The sequence below is a fragment of the Ascidiella aspersa genome, chromosome 5 (genome assembly GCF_963924565.1).
Source record: "Ascidiella aspersa chromosome 5, kaAscAspe10.2, whole genome shotgun sequence".
Taxonomy (NCBI): domain Eukaryota; kingdom Metazoa; phylum Chordata; class Ascidiacea; order Phlebobranchia; family Ascidiidae; genus Ascidiella; species Ascidiella aspersa.
In genome coordinates this window covers 28,205,887-28,226,023 of record NC_139451.1, presented here as the reverse complement: position 1 = coordinate 28,226,023, position 20,137 = coordinate 28,205,887, and the positions used below count along the sequence as shown (strand labels likewise).

The following is a 20,137-nucleotide window of genomic DNA, read 5'->3' as shown; positions in this document are numbered from 1 at the left end:
ATTCGAATCCATTTATGTGCTATATGCGTCACGTATTTGTTTTTATTCTATGTGACACCGTTCCATGACCCAATTGGGTAAAAGTTTATCCGATAATGATAATCGGAATTGTTTATATCTTTTTTCAATCATACAAGAATATGTGTGCTCGCGATTTTGTGACGCAAATGCTGTCTGACAGCGATCAAAGCAAAATCGCCCAAAACAACGCGGAAACTAACTTTCGGGCAATAATTGAGTGACTCAATGCTTCCTTAATGACATCGGCTGCCGTAATGCCGGCCGCACGGCATCAAAATATTTTCTTTTGGCGCGCCGTCGGTCTCGGCAAAAGTTGTAAGAAAACAAACTTTTAGGGCGGCTTCGGATTAAAGCTAAAGTTATCCACTTTACTCGACATATTGGGTCCAAAAGATCAAGTTGCACGTGGCATTATGCCGTCTTAGAGACGCCCGTTTTTTGGTCCCGTTGCTTCCGGCACCGCTGACACTTTTTTTTTTTTAAAATAAACATTACACCGTGGTCCTTTCGAAGGTTGTAAGTGATTTCGCCATGATTACCGTATAACTGGATTGAGATAACATCTTATTTTAAAACAATGTAAGAAGTCAAAAATCAGTGTTGTAATAACATAAAGTAACTGGACATTAAATGCATCTACGTCACTGTATCCAAATGACTTGATTTAAAATCATTTGAGTTTCATTTTATATAATAAATTTGAGCTATTTATCTTATTTTTTGCACGTAAAACGATTATATTGCTACATGTTGTTTTAGGTTTTGTTATTTTTTTAGTTAAGTAATTGCTCATAAACCGGACAAGTTAAGCAATTTTTGATGTTCGTCATTTTATTTTTATGTCAGTAATTTAGCTTGGGGTTGACTTGCTCCAATAATGACAAGTACTGGGACTTGATTGTTAGTTTTTGAAAAAAGTTATTTTTTGAAAACACTGGACTTGTACTAATTATATACTGTGCCTTAAGCCATTTAAACAATTTTAATCAAAATAATTTAAAGGGCACGTTAAGGCATTTTTTTGCATGGCAAAAAATAAATTTAAAATGCCGTTGAGCAAAGTAGCGGTAAAATATAAAACTAGTTAGATGCAGTAGGTATCTCAAAGGTCAAAGCTTAACAGTAGGTTGCATTTTGAACGTTTGAAAATATGTAAATGTTACATAGCCTATTGCGTTATTCGAAACGTTCAAAATGTTACCTAATTCTATATGGGCTTTGAGATACCTAATACGTCTAACTAAAACCCCCAACCATTTTGTTCCAATAGCCAAGAAGTAAAACCGAAATACGGAGGTCCTTCATTAATTAGATTCCAATTAGAATTCGCTGTATAACACTCTCTTTGTGAAAACAACATATTGATACCAAACAGACTTTTGTTAATTCGGTCGGTGTTTCGTCCGATTAAAAAGAACTAAAAAACAAGGCAAATCTTCTTGCAATATAATTACAACTGAAGATTGCCCGAATAGGTGGTCGAAACGATGGAACTTTAATAAAAATTTTGCTGAAAGAACTATTATACAAGTCAAAAAATTCCTGGTAGCAACAGTATTTTCATCAATGTAAATATGCTATCTAAACCTCTTGCCATACACTGACATGTCGTAAATAAATCTTTCTAAATTTGTTCTTATATATTTTACGGCACTTCGCTATGGCGGGCATACTGACAACGCGTACGTATACAACGCAAAGTAATCAAAATACTAGAGGGCACTTAATACGATGGAATAAACGCAAAGCTGTGAAATAGGAGACACTGTTGAAGACAACGGTTTTGGCTGATCAACCAGCCTCAAGAAAAGATTTATCGGAAATATGGTAGAAATGACTTTTTTTGAGAAACCTTGTCGAAATAAAAATTAACATTTGCCTTTTATGAAAAAATTCGAAAATTCATTTTTAATTTCTTGAATATAGTAAAAAAACAGTTGTTATATGAATATCAAAGCGCATAGAGAAGTAGGCATGATTTTGAACCTTTCGCATATCTCTTTATTCATCTTTTAACATTGAAGTAAAAATGAATGAAGAGGTATTCGAAACGTTCAATACGCTACCTACTTCTGTATGGGCTATGTTATTGTTGCTACGTCTTACTACAACTTCCAAACATTATGCTCCAAAAATTGCTAACTGACAGTTATAAAACACTGAGAAAGACCTCACGCTTCTTCAGCTCGGACTATTGACAACAAAAACGTTATTCGTGAATTCGTTCTCCGATTTTCCGCCGTTGCTTTGCTTAGCGCTGTTACTGCCTCCGAAGGCGTCGCGAATAGATTGAAGCTGAAAACGGAAAGGGCACTTTTGTTAGTTTTTATATTAGTTTACAAATAGTATAGTTTAAAAATATATAAGAATCCCACTTAAAATTCTATAAAATAATGATGAGTTTAACAAAAAATGTTTTAAATTTGTTTTTCTTGGTTCTTCAGTTCTGCCATATTTTTCCTCACTTTTTTGTTTTAGATTTTTCTTATTGGGATTGGTTGAGGCCGAGTAAGCTTGCCCATGGCGTAAAATTATGGCTATTTTCGCATTTTTATTTATCGTTCACAAGTCTCTAAATTTCTAAATCGACGTTTTTAAAAGCCTTAAGGAATTTCAAGATTTTCGGTGAGGGCCACCAAAGTGTGGAGTCTTGATAAGCAATCAACCTTTAATTTTCCATTCTGTTGTAGAAGGACAATGTGATACACGAATTGGAAAAGGGACCCAAAAAATGATGTTATATCACCGCATGTAAATAGGAACTTTCGAGAATATTAGATCCGGGCGACATTTGATGAGCTAACATAGCAGAACCCCATAACGCCAAAGTTATTTTTGACCGTATAACACGGGAAACAATTTTGAACATTTATATTATATTAAATTCGAATAATGTTGCATTGAATATGTGAAAAATGGAAATCACCTTGACCCTTGCAAGATAAATATCGACCTTAATTCCTGATCAGTAACAGCAAAATAATCTAGCAAAGCTAGCAATTCAGGTCAGACACATTAACCAGATCTTAAAAGATATATATATATTTCGCCAACTAAGGCATCGTCAGTATATCTTAATTCGAATAATTAACAACAGTTACGTCATTTCATTCATTTGGTATCAGATCAGTGCGTATAGTAACTTTGTTTAAAATAATGGTTAATGCTGTCAGAATAAGACAATCGTCCACCAACTATTCTGAAATATGAAAACCAAAATGCTTGTAGGTGCAAGCTCTATTTAAGATAGCTTTGGTGGCTGCATTTTTTTGAAATAAACCGAAACTAAATCATCTTTATAGTTGAGCCTTATTTTAAGACCGTAGGATAATTTTGAGAGGCCATTTTGGATCTACAAAACACCTTTAAAATACTGTATAGGCCAAAAAAAAGTAAAAAATAAAAAAAAATAAAAACACTTCTTGCAGTTTAAAGTAAAATGCCGCGAAAAAACAAAATCTAAAAAAAAGTTTGTAACATTCACTTACCCAGAGGTACCATTCGTACGCCGATATGAGAAAAAGCCCGGTATAGAGTTCAAAGGCGTACTTGGCGAGCGAAATGCGCCGCTGTATCCCGGTCTGCTTACGGTCCACCCTGAGTACTTCTAGATCGCGTAAGGCGCGCAGGCAACATCGAGACATGTCGAGGAAGCCGGAGAGGTGCCCGCGAACTCCGTACATATGCTGCGGCGAAAGGAAACTTATATATTTGCTGAGTGTTTTTCATTATGCATTAGGTTTTTTTTTATGTTTTTTCGTTGGTCACCGCTAAGAAATTTTAAAGGACTAATTAACTTAAGCTGGACATCAAATAAATAAATAGATTTTTTTATTTGAAAAAAAGGGATTTTCAAAGATTTTTTAATACGAAAATTAAATCAAAGACTTTTACAGATTTAAGACTTAGTGATAACCCTGTCATAATAAAAATTGTATTAACGTTAGACAACTGTCGTTTTGATCCCGAAAAGTTGCTTAAGCAAACAACTTTTACTGATTTTGAATCTCTTGTAGGACAATGTTGTAAAAATGATTTTATATCACCTCACGTAATTAGGAGCTTCCTATAATATTAGATCCGGGCGGTATTTGACTGCATTTTATCTAGGTTTGTAAAAATAGACACATAATAGCGAAAGGAAACGTATATTTGCTGGGTGTTTTTAGTTAAGTATATGGGTTGGTACACCAAAAGCCATCGCACACTCAACGAATCTGCCGCTCAATGATGCGAGGAAGGTAGGCTAGACCAGTGTTTCTTAAACTGTTGAATGGTTCACCCCAGAGTGAACAAAATTTTTGCAGGGGTGAACCAACCAAAATTGGTGAATAAGGGTGAACCGTCAGAAATGTATGATAGCTCTGCAGTAAATCGACTACTGGACTGTAGTTTTTTGGAGTGTTTTTTTGCTTACCGTGCCGTAGTAGTAAAATTGGTTGCACTGAGTGTAAATTACAAAGTTTTAGTGACTGTGTTTTGTGCTTTTGTAGCTTTATAGTTCTGGACTCGAGAAATTGTAGATTCGCAATGGTAAAACTTAGCTTGAGTTGATCTTGATAAAAATTGAAACAACCTAAGTCATTTTGTGCTGTTATTTATAGACGCGATAGTTTTATCATATCATGAGACAAGGTTGAATGAAATCTTAAGATAGATGCTAGGGATGAACAAAACTGAAAGAGTTTAAGAAGCACTGGGTTAGACAAACAACTAAGCCTAAGTTGACTTAAAAATCGTTGGTCTTTAAGCCGTAATCGTTGGCCAAAAAGCAGCTTCAGAAGGGCTAGATCACAGTTGTTAACACACATATGCGTGTGCACTGTGCATGTTTCATTGAATGTATACGTTTTTTTACGTTTTTGCTGTGGTCACCGCTGAAAAATTTTAACAGACCGCAGCGATTTAAACTATAGGTTTGTAAAAATAGCCACATAACTGCTCAAACTGCTGAAGAACTAGGCCAGCGGTTCTCAAAAAAGCTATTCGAAACGTTCAAAATGCTACATACTTCTGTATGGCAAGTATTGGCGCATGGTTGTTTCTCGACTCGCTCCTCTCTGAGCCTGCATAGCTCAGTTGGTAGAGCGACGGTCCCGGCTTGACCGGAGGTCGTGAGTTCGAACCTCACTGCAGGCCAGTTGTTTTTCTGGCTTGCTCTGCTTGCATCATAGATCGACAGATTCGGCGAGTCTGCGATGGCTTTTCGGTGTACTATTGATACGGAAGCCGTAATCGTTGGTCATAAAGCAACTTCCGAGGGGCCAGATCACAGATGTTATTAAACACATATGTTTGTGTGTGTCTTTTATTCATTATGCTCCACGTTGTTCTAATTGCGGCCCTATAACTGGGGTTCGTTTACGACTAAAACGCAACTTATAGCAAGTAAATTGTTTTATATGCAAAAATTAACATTTAATATCCTAATTTCGGTAAAAAAAATATCAATGAAAACACCTTATTTTAACTCAAAGTCATTTGTCCGAAAGACTGGAGTCAAGTCAAGTCATTTTACCCTAAAGACTTAAGTCAAATCAAGTCATTTTACTCAAAAGACTTAAGTCAAGTTATTTCACACAAAAGACTGGAGTCAAATAATTTTCAAACAGTGACTTTCAAGTCAAGTCATTTCACCCAAAAGACTTCAGTCAAGTCAAGTCAAGTCATTTTCAAACAGTGACTTAAGTTATTACAACACTGGCAACTTACCTCTAAGCCTCGCAGCTGAGCCTTCAGAACCAGCAGCATTTCGCTTAGTCTTTGATGAATTCTTTTATTTATTTTACAGTTTTATTATTTTAATATTTTTACTATCAATTCGTACAGATAAACTCGCCAGCCACGGCAACTTACCTCTAAACCGCGCAGGTGGTCGTTAGCCTTGAGAACGAGCAGCATTTCGCTTGGAACCCGGTTGAGTACTTGTGATATGTGAGGAAGGTAGGTGCCGGCGTCATCGCGAATCTCGTTGTCTTCCTCGTGCGAGAGCTCGACGCTGCAAAGCGCCACCAAGCGTTAGTGCGGCGATATAAGGAAGACCGGTAGGTGGAGTAAACACATACATGGTGGGCCAAAAGTAGGCTTACAGTTATTCCACAGCGTTGGCTTGGAAGAGGTAGCATTGAATGGCCAACACGCTCACATGACCTGACACTAATGGATTTATTTTGGGGTGTGTTGTAAATAACAAGGTGTATGAGAAGAAATCTAAAACAATGAATTAACTTATAGACCCAAACCCTACTTTTTATAACTCAAAGCCTACTTTTGGCCCACTCTGTACCTTAACAATCAAGATAACTCAAGGGTTCACAGTTTAAGTTTGACCGATTCGGCCTGATTTACACCGTTTGGCATAAACAGAGCATTTTTTACTATCAAAAAAAAGATTTAACAACTTTTTGTAATGTGAAGTGTTGTTAATAGAAATGCTTTATTCTTACACAGGTTAAATCAATGGAACATTTGTGAACTGTATCCTTTTATGTGTAAAGTATTTTTTATCAATGTAAATATGCCGAAAGTCCCCGACTATGTTACGCTTTTTCGCGGTGTTATCTTCTGTGCAAACTTTGATATCGGCTTTAAAAAGAGGAAATACAGCGATACACAAAATAAAATGGTCGTTAGCTGCACGAGAGCTTTCCCGCTATAATTTGTTTTCCTTGTGCATTTTTCGCCATTTCCTCATTCTTGTGTAAGCAATTGTTTAAAAAAAGACTATTGGTCTAGTCTAGGCCCGTAGAGCAGATCTGAGCAAAATACGGTCAACCAAGTCATTTAATTAGGCCCGTATTTATTTGTAGGTATTTTAAGCGCTAATTTAATATCGCAACTTTAACTTTATCAAGCTGAAACACTTTCGAACGTAAGGAACCTTTCGTAGACCAAAAATGTAACACGTTAGATTCATGCTTTGGGGTGGGAAGATATTAAGACTGTTTACAAAAACAGGTGTAAAACACAAGATCAGTTCTTAAAATTTTACAGAAATGGATATTTCGCCTCAAGATTAGGCAAATTTGCAAACTCTTTGAGGAGTTGTGAACTCTGTGTTTAGTCAAGCCAAGCCATTTAAAAACAGTTACTTAAGAAAGTCATTTAAAAACAGTGCTTTAAGTCATTAAACACTGCCAATAACTTACTTTTTGATTCCCTGGTCTCCCACCACCTTCCAAGCTCTCCCGGTGACGATTGTTGCCAGAAGCGGGTACATATCACCGCCCCCTACTGCCCTCGCGTGGACCTCGATGCCCTTTAGGTCTGTGTTGATGATTGCCTGCCACAAGTTGGCGTAGTGGTACCTGGCGAACAAAGTAAAACGCGGTTTTTAACGGCAACTTACAAAACTGAGGTCCCTAGAGATAGAGGAATGGACTGGTATGACGCATACCGGAATCGACTTTCTACAACGACACGCCAAGCTCAAATTCTTGAGCGTTAAGTGTCAACAAATCAACAACGGAAACTTGATAATACACGGCTCGCGATTGCATTTATGACACCACATAACGCTTTTTGCTTTTATCGCAAGTTTTTAATGGCAAATTTTTTTAATTTGCTGTGCGAACTTGCGAGAAATATTCGGCTTTAAAAAGAGGAAAGATGGCGACACACAAAAGTAAATGGTCGTTAGATGCATAAGTCCAGGTCAAGTCATTTTCAACAATTACCAAGTCAAGTCATTAATTGCCCCAGTCCATTCCAAGTGGAAATCATTTCCATAGTAAGTCATGTCATGAGCATTAAAAATAAATATGAAACTACTTAAACCAGTAACTTCGTTTCATTCTAAGCAATTTTTCGCATAGTAAACACGAAACACCAAACGTATGGCAAAAACTGTTTTCACGTTTAAAGAAAAAAAAAGAATGTTTTCCAAAAGGTTTTAAAATAAAACACTTAAGATTCGTGTAAGTCATTTGCCTAAATGACGCAATTCAAGTCATTAATCAAAATGAATTTAGTTATCAAGTTAAGTTTTTCAAGAACAGTTACTTAAGCGCAGTTAAGCGAAAATAGTCGTTGGCCCGTCGATACGAATTCTGGCATGTTTGTTGACATTCAAAACGTAAAAAAAAACTTTTACACGAGTGCTTTTTACAGTTTTTTTTTTTTTTTTAGTAGTTTTAAGAGACCGCAAGTGTTTCATTTAAATACCAAAAAGTTGCAAGTCCAAAATTTGGGAAACCGCTTGAGAAATTTGGTGGACCGTTTCGGTACCCCAAAACAACTTAAAAAAACACTGGCTTTTATGCCTGTTTGTTTATTCAAGAAATTGGGTTTCTCGTTTCATTCATGCACGTGAGCTTTATTCCGAAAATAAATACTTTTGTTTTTAAGTATATGTGCTGTATGTTTCATTTACAAAATGTGTTAAAAATGTAAACCGCATTAGCTCAATTGGCGAAACCGCCCAAATCCACTTGAAATTCATTACGCAACATTAACCTGCAATAAACTTACGTTTGAGGACAAAGTCCAACAAACCCGTGGCGTAAGTTATTTAAGGCGGGTTTTATCAACGCGCGAAGACGTCATCAAGTAAATAACACTAATTTATGGAAAATAAATACCATTTCGCAGCTCTGTTAATTTTTTTACGATGTTTTTAAATACTACGTTTTTCCTCTGTTTCTTATTGAGGTTTATTACTGGTGGTGATTACAGGCGTGGAATATACTTATCGCCTGGCAAGCGTTTCTTGTACGTGGTAAACCCGAAGATAAGCTTAAGTTAAACAGCGAACAAACGTTTCAAAGCTCAAATTAACTTTACCTGAAGTCTTCTGATAGTTGTCGGTAGAGGCCGTGATCGAGTAAGACAAGCTCAAGCTCAGCTTTCTTCCACGGGAACCAGCTAAAAGCGGTCGATTTCTTGCGTCGCACCAGAATGTTACCGGGGTGGGGGTCACAGTGCACGAAGCCTTGAACGAAGATCATCTCACTGTACAACTTGCCGAGCATACTGCAGCAAACAAAGGTATATTAGTTTATAGGTGTGTCCGATAAAATCGAATCAGAGCCGATACGCGGTGACAAGTGGTAGTATCGGTACTCATCCGATACTAGGTTGGTTTTGTGTCAATCCAATACTAGGTTGGTAGCAGTGCCGATTTGATACCGAATTAAAACAAGTATTTTAGCCATGATTTGCGAACCACTTCAACAATTGCTATCTAAGATGGTATATTCATCAAAAAATAGTGGGTGGTAGTTAAATTAAACTGATAGTAATTAAATTTCCCAAAACTACCCCCAAAAAAACTGAGAAAATGACCAAAGAAAAACTATTTTACTTTGTTGAGCATAGTTATGTCAATGGAATCGGATCCCAAACCTTTTTGTTTAAAATATCGGATATCAGAATGAACTTTCTAGTATTGGTCGTCTCTATCAGTTTATATACAGTGTGTTAGGTAAAGGGTAAAATCACATGAGTACGTTGAGGTTGTGGTTCCAAGTACCAGGTTGAACTTAAACACAGAAAAAAAAATTGCTATTGCTACATAACATAATTTTTTTGTGCTCAACAAAGTTACAATTCTAAAGGGAACTTTAAGAAGCATCAACAAAACTACAAACCTCGCAACGTTGCTAAATTCGATGTTGTGTTCCTTGAAATACTGCATGTCGTTTACTTGACCGCCCTCAAGAAATTCCATCACAAGAACTCTTTCAGTTGAAATATCAGAAAAAATTTTAGGCAGCTGTTAAACAAAAATATTGGTTTCTTTCGTGTAAGAAACGACAAGGGTATTATATATAGCAAATAAACTCATTGCTTATTCACATTCAGTCTTAAGGTATTAAATTACAACAACTCTTGTTTTTCATTGTTCACACTTTTTACCAGAACTATATTTTTACAAGGAAAACTATTATTTGAAATAGAGATCGACCGATATCAATTTTTTGGACTGATACCCGATTTTTTACAATTTTGTCAACCGATACCCGATACCGATTTTTTTATATACCTAAGAAATGTTCAAAATCTGAATTAACTGAAAATAAAATTTAAATAACGTTTTCGTTTATATACCTTTAGTAATTATTAAATTAATATTTTGCATATTAACTTGGCGTGATGCTAAAACCATTTTTTTTGTTTTTATTAACAAAATGAGTAAGTTGTTTGTTGTACAGGAAAAATCATATCATATTTTTGTACTAAAAAATCGGCCAACAATTGCGGATACCGTTATATCGTTAGAAGCCAGATATCGGCCGATATTATCGGTTTATCTCTAATTTTAATTTAAAAAATTGCTAAATCCAACCCACCTTCACCCAATCGAAACATTTCAGGTTTTGGCTTGCTTTTTTGCAATTTCTTGCCTCAACAGTGAAGTCCAATTCAAGCGGAAGATTTTTCCTGGTCTCCACACCCAGCCACATGAGATCGAAATCGGGAAAAACGTACTGAACCCAACTGCAAAACAAAATTTATTTTCTAATTTCTGCTAAAAGGCAAGCAGTAACAAAGTGTTGCAAACAATGAGTTTCTTTAGAGTTATTCCAATGTGCAAATTGGTCCCATAACAGCAAATAAAAAAAAGTTTGTGTCCAATAAGGTGGTTGCAATTAAAATTTTTTTCTTCTATAAAATAGCTAATACAGCCTGAAACAAATTGCAAAAAAACTATAAAAATTCCATTTCCGTTTTAAACCATTTCAAAACACAGTAAGTCAAAGTTCATCCAATTAAAAAATGTATAGAATCAATCAAAAGATAGAAGTGGCTCTTCTGGTGTAAACAAGTATAAACTGACTTTTTGTTTACACCAGAAGACAGTGTTATAATGACTTAAGCATTGACTAAACTTAAGTGCACTTAAGTAACTGTTTTCAAATGACTTGACTTGACTTAAGTCCTTTAACCAAAATGACTTGGCTTGACTTTAAGTTGTTTGGACAAATGACTTGACTTACGTCATTTTGTAAAATAACTTGGGATAAAATTTAGTGTTTTTCATTAAAATTATCTCAAGTTTTGCACATTAAACACTTTTATTCCTGATATTGCGTTTATGTTATTTTTTTAGTTTTAATTGTTGCTTATAACCGGACTAGTCTAACAATTTTAATAGTTTAACAGTACACTGTCAAGTCAATGACATGACTTAAAATTAACTTGCTCTCATAATGACTTAACTGGGACTTGACTTGGGCAAAGATGACTTGGACTGAGACTTGACTTGGACTTAAGTTATTTTTCAAATGACTTTACTGGGACTTTTTTTAAAATGACTTGTTTACAACACTGCCAAGGAGATTTCTATTTATTGATATGTTACCCGATTGTGCTCCAACAATCAATCATAGTAAATGTATAATATATTACTGCAACTGAAAATGGAAAACAACCTCAGGCCACGGTCCATCATGTTCATGTCTTTGTCGGCGAGGTCTCGAACCCGTGAGTGCTGAACCTTGACGGCGACGCAGCTACCATCACTTTTCAACTTGGCTTTGTGTACTTGTGCAAGGGAAGCGGTTCCAAGGGGCTCCGACTCAAATTCGTCAAAGAGATCAGAGATGCTATTGACCCCTAGGTCTTCTTTAATCACCTTAAAATTAGAAATACAATTATAAAAAACACTTTAATGTATCAAGATTAAACGAAGTACAGATCTTAGTTTATCTGTATCATTGATGTGCAACCAGAATCGTTTGTTTTCGCCATTCGGAATCGGGAAGATTCTGGTATTCGGAAGAAAATTCTGACTTTTGAATTTAGTAAGAATATCAAAGCCCATATGAGAGAAGTAGGTATCATTTTGAATGTTTCAAATGACTCTTTATTCATTTTCAACACCCACTTATGTGTGGGCTTCGGTATTTTTACTACGTCTTACTACAACCTCCAAGCTCCAACCACTATGCTCCAAACTTTTCAATTTATTTTATTTATTAAATAGGATCAACTTTTTTGAACATTTTTAGAAAATGATATATTTACCAGAAAGTATCACATGATAACCCATAAACAAAGTTATGCAAATGTTTGGTTGGTGAACTCTTTAAAAACAAAACCTTATGGTAACCGCATAAAATATATCAGAAACTAAACAAACATGTCTTTTCATATAAAAAATTCCAACCCTTTTGACGCACACCTGTTCTATTTCATCCACAGTGCTCTGTGGCGCCCTGCTGTGGAAAACTTTGAAGACTTTGGTGTACTCGGGTGGTAGCAGGTAGTCCATGGCGCCCAAATGTTGCCCCACCTTTATGTAGGTGCCCCTGTTTCGCCAGCACAGGTTAAACAACTTGTCAGCAGACCTTGAATGTGCCTTTAAATATGACAAGAAATGGTTGTCAGATTATTTAAATCAGGGTTGTCCAACCCAAACATGCCGTCATGCGTGCCAAAGTTTAGAAACTATTTTTTTCTCATAATAAAACCATGCAACAAATAAAAACAGTATATATAGTGTTATAATATCAGAAGTAATGGTTGTTGTGGTAATTGCTGTGGTTGTTTTGTTTTGTGAATAAACAATGACAATATATGCTGAATGACAAATTTAGCTTTTTGACAATTGGCTGTATTTTTTGGGGGCTTGCATGCCATTTTTTTTTATTATTATTAGCCTCATGTTGGACATCCCTGATTAAAATCAGCACTTTATGTAAGAGCATTAATTTAATGTTTTTAAAAGCAGTTACAGAAAAGTGTTGTAATGACTCAAGGCTATCGCCTGTGACTTGGCTGAAATGTACTTCAGCCACAGATTTGATTTACCTTAAGTTAAGATTTCAAGCAAAATCGTTTGACTTTAATCAATTGGAAAAAAAAAAAAAAAAATTAAAAAAAAAAAAATTGACTTAAACTCAGGTGATTGAAAATATTTTAGTAGATTTGGATTAGATAAAATAAAGATAAAAAATTGCTATTTGTTTGGATTTTGATGTTTTGTGCACTATTTTGGTCAGAATGGAATGCGTTAATTGATTTTGTAAGTTTACTATTTATTTCACAAAATAAAGACTTGACTTGAATTTCTGTTATTGCAATGACTTGGTGTGGGACTTGCATTTGTTTAAATAAAATTACTTGGACTTTATTTATTTTGCGAACGACTTAAATGAGAATTAATTCATTTTAAAACTAGATGTATTTACATGTTCAGTACTATGGAGGTATATATGTATACAAATAACATAAAACAAATGTTTTTACTTTTTTAGTTAAATATGAAACTACATCATTCACAATCATTGGCCACTCTAACAGACAAAAAATTACCCTGCTTTTGACAGCTTCATACTGTTCTGTGTCTTTTTCAATTCCATATAAAGCATATTTGTAGTCGACAATGATTGAAGCAACTGTTAGTCCTGTCCTTGCAGCCCTCGCAATTGGGTAATCGGTGAGGTCTATAACCTCTTTCTTGTCCAAGGCTAAAACTGTTGCCGAACTTAAAGAAATGGCTGCGATTCCAGTGGTAAGAGCTTTAAATAGCCTCATTTTTTATTTGGTAACTTTTTTCTTGGCACCGGGTTTTTTGACATCCACATTGAGTCATTATAAGTTAAACAAAGAACATGCACAAAGTGCAAGGCATTACTTAAACCACTGTAAAATAAAACAGTGCTAATTTACCTGAGAAAAATACACAAAAAACACAAATAAGAAATTAAACCAGTGGTCAAGCTACTATTTGCAAACAATTCATTCATTAACCTACTCATAAAACTAGGTAGTATTGTATTATTCAAGAATGTACTAAAACTGTATTATTTGCGAATTTAGAACACTTTAAAAGGTTTTTTTGAGCAAAATCAAAATACTCTCTATACCCATTTTACAATGTATTTTGTAGTTTATACGCTACAGTTAACGTTCGTTATACAGCATTAATACCTGACGAAATATATTTATGATGTAAGAGTTGCGCAACATGGGACGAGGCAACAACGAGCCCTAATTAAACCGGCATTCTGTTGTTATGCAATATGCTGCTGACCAAGGTCATTGAAATCTTTCGTCAGGAAATGTCGTACCAATAGCAATTCCTAACTACACCATGCATCGCATTAAAGAAATATTTATGATTAAAATTGTCAACGGCTAAACGATACCGATAAAATACAAACACGTGCGAAATCTTTTTTTTTAACTACATTGATTTTTTCGCCGGTAGTTCAGTGTTTATAGTACTTCGCCCCTCTAGCGCCACACGCGATTAACTTTTATAAATACTGCACCCGCATTTGGCGCTGTGGGGCAAATGTTTACAACCGGTGTTTTCACGGCACGAATTTCAGAATATGGGTATTGTATGCAGGGCGCTAAATAACACGATTCGTTTCGCGATTGATTGAAAAGATTAAAGCCGTGCGCGCCAGTAAAGCAGGCCAGTTTCATATAAAACCCGTGGCTCCCTTTCATTCAGTTTTACCGAAGGCGTTATGTCCTTGTTTGTAAGCTATGCTCAAGCCGGTATAAATTCAATCACAACAGCCCGATATGTTTCCATTCCGGTGTATCCTGCGCTGTTTACGTTGTACGGTGGCGAAGCTGCTGTAATTACCTGCAATGGCGGTCGTTCACGAATCGCGTGACTGTGTATCTGCGGTCTGTCAATACAACAGGCAAAGAAGCAAGCACACGATTTGAAGAGTTTTAACCAAGCTGTCACGCAGAGTGAACCACAAATCGGTTCCCTAATAGCAAAAGAGATCCTTTTCACAAGGCTGAAGCTCAAACGCGGGGTCTATTGGCTTAAGGTTTACAAATGGGTCTTGGTTTGGAAAACATGAAAGCCACGAAACGTACTGTTTAAATTCCATGACTAATTTTACCGGAGGCGGCGGGAGGTTAAAGTTGGTAAGGGAAATGTGATTTAATTAGGAAACGTATCAATTGAAAACAAAATGTTTTAACTCTTGGTAACAAAGCATTTATTTACCTATATACCGCGACTTTGCTGTATGAACAGGATTTCAAAGGCTAATAAAGCATCTTACTTGTAGTAGACAGATATTATTTTAACCAACAAACCAACATGCATCAAAATAATTACCTCATTCACAAGACAAAAAATACTCATAACCTATCATTGGTTTTAAATAATAGTAACAGGGAGGTGTCTTGGTTTTACGTTTCGAGATGTTATCTTAGTCATTTTGTTTATAAAGAAGAAAAAAAATACCCATTTGTCACATATCTTTGTATATTCTATTTGTAAACCATTTTCTGTTAAATATACGCTTTGTTCATAGCTATGATAATCCTATTTTGAAAGGCGCATATGCAATGTAAACAGTACTCTGCTGTCTGATTAAAACAAGAACGCAAACACGAATACAGTTTCTCATTCATTGTTGCAATAGATTTCCTTTCGGCGACAGGCCTAATTACACAGGTTGGTTTTAAAGTTTGGGCTGCCTAATTGCGGGTAGCGTATATTATAAGTATATGACCAGTATTATTGAATTGTATGCAACAGAAATCTCGCGGGGTTGTAAATAATTCAAATCAAATAAACCAGAAAAGAATTTGTGACTACATAACATTAAACATCGAACAAGATGTGAGTTTAGAGTAATAAACGGTAGGTTGTAAAATCCTTCATAGCGTTTAAGTTTTCAATGAATCGCTAACGCCGGGTTTTGCCTTGGCACATAACTTTCCAAACTGCACTATTTTAACAGGTCATTTTGCGCAACAATACCTATCCCAAAATATCTACCAATCCCCAAAGTAACGGTGGCAATTGACGACGTATTTTACGCGTTAATACCAATTTTACCAGTCCAAAAAATAACAGTTTCCAATCAATAATATTAACAGCAATGTGTAACCCTGGGAAGGCGATTACAGGCCAAGCTTTTGCGCACTTCTAAAGTGGGAATGCACCTATTAGAAGCAGGTCGACATTCCTTGCGTTTTCGTCCAATTGCTGGTCAGTTGGCATGCCCTGTCGGGGCGAACAGGGTCAAGTTATCGAAGAGAATCAGAGCAAGTGGGCCAGCCGCCAGTCGGTTAGTCACTGGGTGAGTGTGTGTGTGTGCACTCAATCTCTTGTTGCCGCTGTTTGTCATTTGAAAGGCCGAACGCCAAGGCGCGGTAATTGCACACAGTCGCTCGGCTGGCTTGCCTTGGCAGAGCTGTACTTGGTAGACGCACATGAAACTGCGGTGGCGAAGAGAAACGAACGAAGCGCGGCGACCGGGAATGCTGTTTCATCGCCGCTTCACGCCCTTAAACAAGAGAGTCGGAGTGACACCGGCACTTGCTTGGAGATTCACGCGGCCCGCCTGCCCGCCCGGGTCATTTTCCCTTCTTGCGCCTTTTCAAGGCAAAAGCAGCATTCGTCGGCGCGGCTATGGCGTCGGTGTATCACATAAGCGTGGCGTGATCACGAAAGCGCGTCAGCGACAGCTCTATACACGCCCGCAAGTGCTTCTCGACTGCCGGCGCCCACAGAACGAACGAACAAACGGGCAACCGTCGTTCGTCAGCCCGAAAGGGAAAGAAACACACACGTCGCGCTACAATCTCCAAGCCGTCGTCGTACCGCACACTCTCGCACCATGTCGTACGCGCCTAATGCCGCCTCGTGATCTCTGCCAGTGCCCGGTGTATTTTTCCACAGCATAGAGGCCGTGCAATCGAGGGCGATGTATTGACGAGAAGGCAGGCGCCCAAGATAACGCCACGGCGACCAGTGTGCAGCTCTGTGCAAAGGGACTCTATATAGACCTAAACAAAAGGAAGATTTCGTTTGGTATACATTAATTGCCAGCACCTGCGACACTGGGAAAATTCAAGTAAGCAGTGTGGTGCATTTGTGGCAAAAGGCCCTTTGAAGCAAAAGGCCTGTCTGAATTACGGGAACCAGCGCGAATTGATAGACGGTAAATCAAACCTGGACAGTAAAGACAACAGTTGAGTCGCAGGAAATTTCAAGTAAGCAGTGTGGTGCATTTGTGGCAAAAGGCCCTTTGAAGCAAAAGGCCTGTCTGAATTACGGGAACCGGCGCGAATTGATAGACGGTAAATCAAACCTGGACAGTAAAAACAACAGTTGAGTCGCAGGGCAGGTTTATACGCGCTATGCCATTGAACCGGTATGCACCTCTATTTTTAAAGGAAACCTACATGAGAAGCGTCCGAAAAATCTGCGCACTGCAGAGTTTGTTGGCTACGTTTGGCCTTAGTTTGTTCCACTTACTTAGAGATTTTCGGGGAAATTGCCAGGTGGCTACCCAGTGGTATAAGTTGAACGACGTAAAAACCAAACAAAATCGATATAGGCCCTTTTAATACAAATGAATTAAGACAAACCAATTGGTTTGTTTAGTATAGCTATCATTCCCTAAAAGACAAGCTATCTCTTTTGAGTATATTTGTCGGTATACGAAAATAACTCCGCCTTCTCGTTTTTGCCTTAATTTTTAATTCGATTAAAGTGAACGATTTTCGACGGGCCAAACACACTTACCGGAAATAGTCGCTTAATGGTGCTTACATAACGCTGTTCTATTTACAAAGTTGAGCGTATAATATTTGATCCTTATGAGAAAACCCCAGCTACAGTGTCGGGTGCAATTTTACCTTTCGCTAGACGTTTAAGGCCACATTATTCGAGGCAAAAAAATATGCAAGAAATCACTATACACAAGCCTAAAATACCATTTTTATTTGGGGCATAATGGTTTTAGGTTGCAGTAAGACATAGTAAGAATATCAATGCCCATACAGGAATCGGTATCATTTTGAACCTATACTGAGTAACAACTATTTATTGATTTTCAACATACTATTCGAAAACGTTCTTACGAAAAAAGAGTTCTACTTCTGTATGGACTTTGATATTCTAACTACCATTTTTCTCAAAATATCTTACAGAGTTTTTTTGCGCATTGTATTAGTTAAAAAAATAATGTCTCGAATTTTAGGGCAACCTCACAATGTCAAATGTGCCTATGTGCCCCCGAAAAGCGGTTATTCTAACACATTTTTCCTACTAAAACCTATCAACCTCTAAGGTCTTAAACTGCTGTAAGAGCCATACTTCACATATTTATTTAACAAAAATTTAATGTAGAGAACCGTATATTATTGAGGTGCCATATCGAAACTATTACATGAAGAACGTAGCGCTTGTTTAAAAAACTCGTTGATTACAAATAAGGTGCTTTAAAAATGAGGCCCTGCAATCGTTTTATTTGCGTTTCAGTTTGATTAAATTTACTTAGCGGTAACTTTACTTTTGTTCGACACAATTGCCTAATATACATTTCAAATCGAAGACAAGGGCAGACGGGTTCTTACGGCCCTTGGGATGTCAATCCAGTGTGTTCTCGAAAAGAGAAAAAGGTGGAAGTCAGAAAAAACCCCGAGGGTCTGACAATCACGTGAACCAAAAATACACCGAAATCGTGTTACAATTTTTTTTTTCATTTTTAAGCAATAATTTCGATGTTTCACACTCGCTGTTAGTTGACGTCTTATCAATGTTGTTTATAAGCTAAACATTGCACTGTCAGTTGACACTAGAGATCCACTAACATTTGACGAGACATTATTCTGTTGTTGGGTCCTAAATTGTGTAAGATTAATGAAGGCACATCACGTGATCATTTTAAGTCAAGGATGTCTATTATTGGCATAGATATCCTTACCGTAAGACACTTTTGTGTAAGCTTGCTGGCAACCCTTGCCAAAGGGATTGCTTATACACGTATCAGTTATATAGTTACAATTGTTCATTACCTGTAAAAAAATGATGTTAACTTTTATGTACAATTACTGTGAGGATATGTTCCAAAGTGTTCTAAGAAACAAGATATACAGCCCATATAAATTTTTGTTTTGGGGGGGGGGGGGGGGGGCGATAGTAAGAATATTGGCAACAAACAATTGTGAACATCAAAGTATAGCCTATACTTGCTTATCAAAAGGCCAAAGAAATAGGCGATCAAATCAAGTTAAAGCATGACGTGAAACATTACCGGGCAATCGCGTGATTCTTGTTAATTCATCTTGGGGATATCCAAATAGATTTCCTGTCCCCACAAAAACGACAGTACACATCGACTAAGCAGGGCAAACCACACAAAGCAAAACATAAGTAAAAGTCGTGATAACGCATATCCAATACAATTAGGCTAAATTTCGTTTTCTACTAATGGTTTTATCGGTGGCAGCTTACGTTTTTTTCAAACCTCACTCGAATATACAAGTTTGTTTTGGGAATTATGAGGACATTGCAGCTATGTTAACAATGATAATATTATACATGGGGTGGTGTTACGCCAAAAGCCGTTATAAAAAAGGTATTGTTAAAAAAACTTTGTGTATAAAATACCCAAAAACTGAGCGTTGTTTGTCAAATCAGTTTTTAGAATTTTGACACAATTTTAAGCCTTTAAAGAGTATTTAGGAACTTCGCATCCCAGTTTGATTGTTCAAAAACAAATTTGAACTCCAAGGTGAAAAAGGACATTTCAGTTCAACCGGCATCCGTCTTTACACTATATAGCTAGCCTTGTCACCAAACCAAATCAAACAGGTGTTCCCTGTTTGCCACGCTTCTTATTTACGATTTCGTCGTGACATGCTTATAACATTTGGATCGGTTCATCAAAATGCTAGTTGCCCGTGAATGTGCTTATAAACCCAAACGTTTGTGAAAGGTATAAAAAACGTATGCTTGGCCGTTTCGGGGGATGAAAAAAAGCCTGTTGTAAACTGGTGCGCGAATTAGGGGAATGCTAGTTTGCTCATTGTGTAAATAATAGATGCTGTTATAACCGGTGTCACAAAACTTCCGACAGTGTCACACGTTAAACGACTTCGGTAAGTTTCAATGTTGATTTTCCATAACGCTGCATAGCACATCCAATCGTTAGCTATATTTTCCCGGCTTCAAACTTGGATTTTAACATGAAAAGCTCCGTAAAGTATGAAACGTATTAACATAGGCCAATGTAGTGAAACTCTTGTGAGGAGCCTGTTTTTAGGAGACCATAAAACCAATAAGTCAATCGTATTGAAAACGGGGACCGCCATTTCCGTATTAAAACATGTATAAAAGTCTTGGAAAACGTCGAAGTATACATAGCATCGCGTTTAGATTGTTGTGGTTAAACAT

At 36.9% G+C, this 20,137-nt stretch overlaps 1 protein-coding gene across 1 annotated transcript; it reads right to left on the bottom strand.

The window, feature by feature from the left end:
- Positions 1-1,705: 1,705 nt before the first annotated feature.
- On the bottom strand, positions 1,706-13,521 carry LOC146145761 (aarF domain-containing protein kinase 1-like). Its single transcript, XM_083389725.1, has 10 exons — positions 13,279-13,521; positions 12,146-12,322; positions 11,394-11,596; positions 10,311-10,458; positions 9,609-9,733; positions 8,803-8,991; positions 7,170-7,328; positions 5,878-6,019; positions 3,510-3,707; positions 1,706-2,316 (listed from the first exon to the last, which is right to left on the bottom strand). The coding sequence occupies exons 1-10, from the start codon at positions 13,498-13,500 to the stop codon at positions 2,203-2,205; spliced, it is 1,677 nt and encodes a 558-aa protein (XP_083245851.1). The 5' UTR covers positions 13,501-13,521; the 3' UTR covers positions 1,706-2,202.
- Between the last annotated feature and the right edge of the window lie 6,616 nt (positions 13,522-20,137).

Coding starts and splice junctions, on each gene's coding strand:
- LOC146145761 (XM_083389725.1), bottom strand. CDS start 13,500: ATGAGGCTATTTAAAGCTCTTACCACTGGAATCGCAGCCATTTCTTTA. Junction 10,459..11,393: donor ATGATGGACCGTGGCCTGAG/GTTGTTTTCCAT, acceptor TTTGTTTTGCAG/TTGGGTTCAGTACGTTTTTC. Junction 2,317..3,509: donor CGTACGAATGGTACCTCTGG/GTAAGTGAATGT, acceptor TTCCGTTTTCAG/CTTCAATCTATTCGCGACGC.